Source organism: Vicugna pacos, chromosome 14 (genome assembly GCF_048564905.1).
Source record: "Vicugna pacos chromosome 14, VicPac4, whole genome shotgun sequence".
NCBI classification, from domain to species: domain Eukaryota; kingdom Metazoa; phylum Chordata; class Mammalia; order Artiodactyla; family Camelidae; genus Vicugna; species Vicugna pacos.
This window is the reverse complement of record NC_133000.1, coordinates 25242105-25251198: the sequence shown is the minus strand read 5'-3', so window position 1 is coordinate 25251198 and position 9094 is coordinate 25242105. Positions and strand designations below refer to the sequence as shown.

At 35.8% G+C, this 9094-nt stretch overlaps 1 protein-coding gene across 1 annotated transcript in view; it reads right to left on the bottom strand.

Annotated features, from left to right (window-relative positions):
• Positions 1 to 2407: 2407 nt before the first annotated feature.
• PCDH17 (protocadherin 17) overlaps positions 2408 to 9094 on the bottom strand; it is a 95695-nt gene continuing 89008 nt past the window's right edge. The window contains exon 4 of the mRNA XM_006215432.4: positions 2408 to 7153. Within this exon, the coding sequence (XP_006215494.1) occupies positions 6471 to 7153 (683 nt within the window). The 3' untranslated portion in view covers positions 2408 to 6470. The remainder of the gene's footprint in view (positions 7154 to 9094) is intronic.

Here is a 9094-nt window from a genome sequence, read left to right as displayed (position 1 = left end):
ATTTTAAAGAGGAAGGCATGTTACCAGGATAATTTAATGTTTTAGGATGATTTAAGATACCAGAGAGGCAGATATTAAATAGGGCAAGATTTCAGAATTCACAAAATGTGGAACAGAGAAACTGGATATTGAGTTCAAGTGTGGGCTTAAGGTTTCCAAGCTAATTGCCCTTTCATAAGTCCATTTCCCTTGAGCTTCAGAATCCTTAATTCCGTAATGTCCTGTAAATTTGTTAAAGTCCTCTGTGAACTGGAAAATTCTCTCCAAATAGAATTTATCAATATTAGTTTAGGTTCGTGTAAGCATTCTTTTAGTTGGCCTGCCTGATGCTATAAGCCCTTAGAGAAATAAGCATAATGTTCACATAAGTTGTGATGAACACCAATATTTTAAACAAAATATAGTGATAATCTGTATATGGTGAGCAAAAAGAGGGTTCCAAACTTGTTTATGTTTGTTTTCTGACAATCTTTTTCAAATATTATGAAATAATTTGACTCAGTATTGTAATTTCAGGAAACTAAATTTTTAAATATATATCATAATCAAAATTTAGTCTATTAGGATGCTATAGATCATTTATAAGTTGCTCCTTTCAAAGTGAAATGTTTCATTTGTAAGCCAAAAAAAAGACCTATTTGACCTAATGAGTAATATTAGCCTGTGTGATACAGAATTTATAAAAGCACATTGAAATCTTCCCTCCCTTAATTAACGTAAAATACTCATTATCACTTAAAACAGTTTGAAAAAACTGTTATTTTTGATAACTCTTTCTGAAATATTAAAAAATATTAAAAGAGGGAACAATAAAAGAATGTGAACCCTCTTTTATAAATACTGAACATCCCTAATGTACAATAGGTTGTTTAGTATTATTAATGTCTAACATGAACAGAAAACAATATATTTCCTTGGTGAACCATGTGTAGCCGTCTCTGAAAGCATGTAATAAAGAGTTTAAGGATGGTCCATTAACCTGATGATCTATTTCTGTGTGCTGTATTGATGCTATGGTGATGTTTAAGAATGGGTTCTCTTCCGATCCTAAAAAGAATTGTTCTCTGTGTTTCTCAAATAATTGTATCTTTTGTGCATATCTACTTAAAAAAAAACATAATTTGAGGGGCTTTACTATTTCATTGACATGGAGTAAGTCTGTGCTGTAAGTTCTACTCACAAATTCCTCATTAGAGCCTGGTCAGGTAGGGTTTTTCATCTGAATGATTCCAAGCTCCCTGAATCTGGTCAGCTGGTTCAGGTGAGTCAGTTAACAGCTTGTTCAACTCTCGCACTTGAAAGCAATGAATGGCATGCCAGGCATATGGTTTTGCTCTTCTTAAAGTGAAATTATTTTTATTATAAAAAGGTAATAGTAATACCAGGTTAATCACTGTGTTAGTGCCTATCACCTAGGCACAAACTACAAGTACTCTGAGGGTAAAATGTAATCGGTTTAGTTCTTTGGACCTTACAGTCCTTGTATGGCACCTGACATCTAAGTGATGCTCAGTGAAAGAGAAACAAGTTAACAAGTAAACAAGCGAAATAATGAATAGATGGGCCAGTTAATCTATCCCGATAAGTCTAAATCAGAAAGATCTTCTTAAATATGGAAAAGCAGTTACTCTTCTTGATATAATTTAACCTCTGAGAAGAAAAGGAAAATTAAAAGAAAACATCTACAGGGGCATAATACTATTTTGGTTTGCAATTTAGAAGATGCCACCCATTGAGGGTGAGATGGCAGAAATACGGGATGAGTGGAGTAACTGAGGGAAAAATGCAAGCAGGAAATCCAATTTATTAAGAGTAATGTGTATTAGAACTTACCTATTTGTTTTTCCCACCAGACTGTGATCCAGGCACCAGCCCTTATTTACTGTTTAATCCTGGGGCATAATAGCCTAGGGAACACACACAGTAGGAATTCAACAAATGTTTGTTGAATGAATAGAAAGAGTGGCTTATATTTTTAAGATGCCACACTAAACATATATATACTTGCAAATGCCATTTATAAATATGTGGTTTCATCAGTCATATAAGATTACAAGAGGTCTTATAAAAATGACTTTTCTAAAGCCCTTTAAGCTCTTGTACCAAATTATCATCAATTATAAATATTAAAAACCACAAGTATTGTTAGGCTATGACTCCATAGTAATTTTTTGACTATCCAAATTATCTAAGCTATCTGAAAGATGGGTAACCCATTCCCATGGAGAACCTAGTGACATTATTGTTCAATACATTTTTCCCAAAGCTGATTTTACTGTCAAATAAATAACTAGCAAAAAATAGTTGTGATGCTGCGGTTGCTTTCCAAAATAATTATGATCAGGGTCCCTGTGGTACGCCGTGTAGAACACATCGCTTGTGTATTAATGAATTCAAGGGACGGCAATGCCACTATTAGTAATAGCTTTTTATTCGGAGTCCTCATTTTCCATATAGGTCACATTAAACACAGCCATTAAACAATAGCGTTGAGATAAATCCTTACAATGTATGCTGCTTTTTGTTGTTGTTGTCTTTGTTCACCAATTACTTGGTGCAGCTAAGAACCTTATGGAGTGATGGGGCTGATAAATGAGAATAGCCAACCTGCAAAACACTGGGGCCAGGGAGAGTCAGACTTTATTCATCTCATTCAGTTACATTTCCAATCAACACATCTTGATAGCCAAAACTCTCATTTGAATGAACGCTCTGATAAATGCTGTCTGTTGTCAAAAGAATGTAATTAGACAATAATGAGTAGGCATATAGTATGCCAAACCTCAGTCTACTTGTTGACCTCAGCAACTTCTACTCCATTAGGCAATAAACAGCTTTTAACTCTGTTCTAATAAAGCACACTGCTCGATTACTACATGACTTTTTTTTTTATGGTGTCATTTTTTTAAATTGAGCAGTACCTAGATCCTTTAAAGGGAAGTCATGTGTTTTACAAGATCTCAGCTAATTTAGGCAAACAAAACCAGTCAATTTCCCAACCAGGGATTCAATTCATTTAGGGAGTAGTGAGCCAATCTTTGCATATTGCCTGCAGTAAAGATAAGTCTGTCAGGTTAAGACACAATATGAAAGCATTGTTTGAAATTGCATGATATGTCTCTTTAATGTTTACTTTGGTATAGGTATAACTAACACTGATTCTCACTACTTTTAACTTTGATGTAAAGATCTTTCATCATTAACATTTAATGGAAAAATAGTTTCATTACTGATTTTTTTTCATTCATCAATAAACAATGTTTAGAATTCTGACTTTCTTATGAAGATTTCTATAAATTATTTTTCTGTGCTTGACTTCAGTCTTTTAAGGACCTAAAAGACAAAGTATTATTTTTCATTTTGAATGTGTGGAATTTTTTTTTGAGGGATTAGTCACTGGAGGATGTGAATTAAATAATTTTTTCACATTCTGAATGATGCTAAAACCCCTTGAAGTATCACTGTTTGATCATGCATCACCCCTGAGAGCATATTGCTCCCCAAAAGGGTAATTTTGGCATCTCATGGACTTCCTTGGAAGCCAAGCACCAGAGGTCTGTGATCAAGGCAGTTGCCAGCCAGATGAATCAAAGCGAGTTTCCTTCAACTCAACTATAAAAGCTTAGAGTCCTGACTGCTAAATTACCACCAACTTGTAAATAAATAATCACTACTAAATACAGATAATGTGTTAAACAGCTATCACTAGTAAATCACTGGTGACAGAGCCTAAATTCCTCAAACATTGGCACAACCAATCCTTAAAATCTGATAGTGTTTTAATGTCTTCAGACACATATAATAAATTGAACAACTGGTTACTCAGCGTTAAGAACGTTTGAAAAATAAACCCTACTCTCTTTGTTGATTTCATTTACATACTGCCTTAGATTTTACTACTGGTCTATCTGTCTAGTAAGAGAGAGGCAACACTTGGTAAGACTAAATGTCAATCAGTTTTTCATCAAATTTCAGCTATCACACTAAATCAACCTGTAGTCTCCTGGCAAAAATAATAATCATAACATCATATAACAAAGACAACACATTTCAGATACATAAATTGTCCAAAATATAGAGAGTCAATTAGGTTTCTCATGTACAAGATCCCTTCTTTTCTGATTTAAACATCTACGAATAATAAAAACCGATTCAAGCTTTGGAAAGGCTGTTACTAGGAACCAAATACAGTTCTCAAGAGAATAAGGCTGATGGGAGTTGTCCACTCTTCCCTTTCAAAGCAGTTTTGCAAACAAGGTACAGTCTAAAATCTTGACGACATTTGAGGGAAATTATTTTCAGTGGGATGTTTTGAGGTTTAAAATTACAAAACTGAATTCACCTCAATATTTGTTTTTGCTTTTGTTTTTGTTTTTAATAGAAGGGTTTTATGACATTTATGCTGTTTCTACACTGGCTCAGTGGCCAGGAAAGAAGGCACAGAATTCTCCACCAGTTTGCAAATAATGCATTTTTCTGCCCCAATGCACAAACAGCCTTTATTTAAACTCAGCACCACATTTTCGAAGGTATGGGCTGGAAACTGTTTGTCATGAAGCTATAAAATGCCAAAAATTTTCAACGCTGAAGGAAAATGTCAATCAAGGCATTTTCCCATCTGCTGCTGCTTCTGCAAGTGCTAATTTGATTTTTTCCCAATTCCTGAAATTTGAGGTTTCCTAGCCTAGTATGGAAGGAAGTTTGAAACTTGCTAAATGTCACAAGAAAAGGTGCAACCAAATGCAGGAGTAGAAGGTGTATTGTTCTCAAAGGACACCAATAAAAAGAGGCAGAAGAGCATTGGAGAAAAAAAAAAGGCAAACCTTTTGTTAAGACCCAGACCTCTTGAAAAACACTACACAATGCAAGTAACCAGTGCTGGTACCACACATGCATTAAAGCATTTTTTATGGTTTTGAAATATAATGGGAAACACACACCTTGAACCACTTAAGATACTTTTTGAGAACCAATCAACAGGATGATATCTACACAGGCAGAAGCTGAATGTTATTGAAAAAACATGAAGAAGGTTCAAGTCTTGTTACAAATGTAATTCTTGTGATTCAGCATGACTTTAATAAAAGCTTCTACAAGAACTTGCACATAACCATGACTGACGGATGGATTTTTTGACCTTTCAGTTAGCTCCATCAGCTCACTCAAACACATTTTGAACAGATTATGTACTGCAGTACTTGGTAGACTATACATTAAACGAGAGACTTCGCTCTGAGGCACTGCTTCCAACACTCCATGGGGAAAAGGAAGCAGGAAAAAAACAAAACTCATAGAGTTCGACAGCTACCGAGGCAACACTTGCCATTTACAATATAAGCCCAAATATTTTTGCAACACAACTATATATTAATTTAATAAAATACACAATATAGCTCTTATACACTCAACAATTTGGCTCATATGCACTGAATCTGCAATAAATCAATAAAAATATGTCATTTGATGTAAACACATTGAATCTTCTTACATTTTGCACATTTAAATGGTCAGGTGATTTGTGTTATGTCTAAGACATGTTCACTTTCCTGAGCTATTTTAGTGTCCACAAATGAATGAAACATACCAATTGCGTTAATTGTCTCTGAATATCATCCCTCGATGGTCACTCTTTTTCAGAACTTTTCTAGGTCAAATTGAAAACACATCCATCACTATTTAGTCTGTTTGCTGGACACTAAAATGCTGATGAGGCATTTTAAACCTTTAAATTTTCTTCTCCTTTAATGAAGTGAATTAGTCTATGTGTGTGCAGGACAAAATGGACCATACCATTTTACATTTAACTTTTATACGACGTGAGGTGTTTTTTACAAATGACCAAGTTTTAAAAAAATTTTTTTTCGACTAATGATATGGAATGTTCTTTGTGTTTATATGTGTGGCAGGTAACTTTATACAGAAATGTTCACCACAAAGATGTGTTCATGTTTGGTGTAGCTCGGACTACTGCAAGGTCTTTTCGGGACTTTCAGTAGAAGCCTGTGGTGACTGCTAGAAATCTACCACAGATCACAAATTCTGACCCTGCTTTGTACGGGGTTTATAGGTAAACAGTTAAGTCAGCATAAATCACGGAGGACAGTCTTAGAGTGATCAGAAAAAACGTCCATTCTCCCATCGCATACCTTCCTCACAGATTGTCAAAAGGTAACACGCCTTTTCATCCTCCTTTTCCTTTTCTCTTTTCTTCTTTTTTTTTTTCCTCTTCTCTTTGAGCATCATTAATTCTGTCCTAATATAAGTTTGATCAAAACAAAACCATTGTTATCTCTGAAAAAGAAACAGCAGTGAAAAGAACGTACTTGTGGGCACTTCAGATGTTCACTAAAAGCCTTAAAGCAGCGTCGGTCTTCCTTCATCCCTGTAAAAATGAGTTGTCACCAGGAGGGATCATTTTTAAATCGACAGAAGAGACGGAAATGCCAATGCTTTTTTTTTTTTTTCCCCTTTCACTTTCTCACAGCCACAGGGTCATTTCCCCGGCAGTCTTGCAGAAGCTTGTCGATTTCTCGAACGACTTCCTCAGCATCCACGGACTCTCTGCCCAGATCCCTGTTGGGGTGGTCGAGATGCTCCAGGACAGCGCCCATCTCGCTGGAATCCCGGCTGGCTCTCGAATGCACATCTGCGAAGACCCTCGCCATCTGCTCAGAAGCCAGGAAGGGAGGGTCTCTCGGTTGCTTGCTGGGGGACAGATACTGACTGTCAGTGGGCAAGTACTGGCCGCTCGCTTCGGCCAGAGCTCCCGGTTTCGCTTCGCAGCCATCCAGAGAGCCTTTGGTGGAGGGGCAAGGCTCGATGCCTGCCTTGGTTGGGCTGCTGGATGCGGAGGGGACCTCTTGGAGGAGAGGGCTCAGGGCACGTTTGGCTTTTAAATAAGGTTTCACATTGGCAATGAGAATCGTGTGCTCTCTCTTGTCTTTTCCAAATGTACAAAAAGTCTTTTTCCCAGTGGGATTCACAGTTTCGTAAGTCTCAGTCTCCACATTAGCTTCCACTGTGGGTACAAAGAGATTTGTGCGGTAATCTGCGTTTTCAGCCTGATTGGTTGCAGGGAACTGTGGCATCCAACACCTGTCAGAATGACCAAGCACTCGGCATTCATCTGTGCAATTAACGCACTCTTCCGGTTCTGTAACACAAAAGAGAAAACAGCAAATCCAATCATTAGGGTTGCCTTTGCAGTTCTACTGAGGCTGCGATCAGCTCTCACTGGGCTTGCTTGACCTCTGGTCTCTTAATTAAAAAGGAAAAGAAAACAATAATTAAAACATTTCAGGATGGTTGCATAAACCTGCTGGTTGAGACAATGGTTTTATTTCAAGTCTATTCTCTAGGTATTAACGAATTCCCATAGCCTGGGAAGAAGTAAAAAGTGGCCATTGGAGAATCATTCTCAGCAGAATAGAACATCTCTGTAAACTAATCTCCTGGGGATATCAGTTAGGGCTTTGTTCTGTAACCCATCCTGGAAACAGGAACTTCAAAAAGGATTACCAGGATTAATTTTTCAAATCAAATAACAGGGCAAAAACTGGATAGCAAACTTCCATAGCAAGTCCTAAGCTGCTTTTCTTTTTTCATGTTTTATCCCTATTTTGCTTGTAATTGTTATTTTGGTGACAGTTATGAAATAAAAGGTTTCCTTTAAAAGCCTGCTTTTCCTACTGAGAGAAGCAAATGGAATTTTCTATCAGAATGTGTTATGAATAAGCTTGTCAAAAGTGCACACTCCTATTGTATTAGATTTGCGTATGGAACATGTAATCAGTTTTCTTCACTGCAGTTTTTTGTTTTGGGTGTAAGTAGGTGAAAATGGATTTAGTCAACATAGTTCAGAATGAATGACAAATCATGATTTCCTGTTCTAAAGGTTAATGCTGTCTGTGAGAATTTTTGCTTCTCTTTTGTCAATAAGCAGGCAGATAATCTAAATACAGCATTATTTAATAATCACTATTTCAAAGATGCTGAATAAGAAAATCTCAAAGAAAATTCCTTCATTATGACGACAGACACATATGTCCATGACCTCAATATTTTAAACTATAACTTTGAACTACATCTTCCTGGTTGTTGCTTTCATCTGCAAATGGTTGTTCTCCTTATGTTTAACCATCTTTTCTACATCAGGGACTTTCTTTTTTTTTCAAGAGAGAATATTTACAATTTACCTCTATGTGATGGGAACAGAATTCCCTACACGTTTGGGAACCCTTGGGATTGCCATTTAATTGATGCAAGAGGATCCCTACAAATGTATAATGTCCTCTGCAAGGAAAAAAGTCTACATAAAGATATTTAAAATGGAAAGCAAATTTAACAGCATTGATAAATGTATAGTTTCTTTTCAAAGTCATAAACAAAATCTGAGTTCATATTAAAAACACAAAAATAATTCCTTATCCAAAAAGAAAAAAAAACGCAATGTATCTCAAAAGGTTTTAGGATAAAATAATTTTCTACGAGACTAAATTCTTTTAAAAAGGAGTCAAAATGGTGTTTTGACAGAACAAAAATACTGTGGTATTTCATAGCATGTATCATTCACATGTGAAATGTTTTTAAAAAAAGTAACTTGGTGGCTTGTTTCTATTTTAATTTTGTCATGCTTTAAAAAATTTATTTACCTATGAGTGAGTAAAATATGTTGTTTGTTATGTAATGCAGGCAAGAATCCTGAAATGTAGTCTCAAACCGAACTGTCTACCCACAGATCTCAAACCCTGTCTATGATTTGAAAGGTTGTTAGACAGACGGACAGAAGAATCTAGGCATATAAAATTGCCTAGAAAGTCTTCCTGTGTGGATTTAAAGTAGACCAGAAATTAAACAAACAACAGGATATCAGAAGAGTTTAATATCAAAAAAGATAAGGCTGTAAAAAAAGGGAAAATGTAATATCAGGTGTCTTTTATATTACCTATTCTGCAAGGGAATCATAAATATTATGCCTCTATATCTGTGTCAGTCAGTGTTAGAAAAAAAATACGTTTCATTTCATTCGACCAATTTTATCCTTCAAAAATACACCAGAAAACTTTACTATCTATTTCACTTGGTCATACTTTTG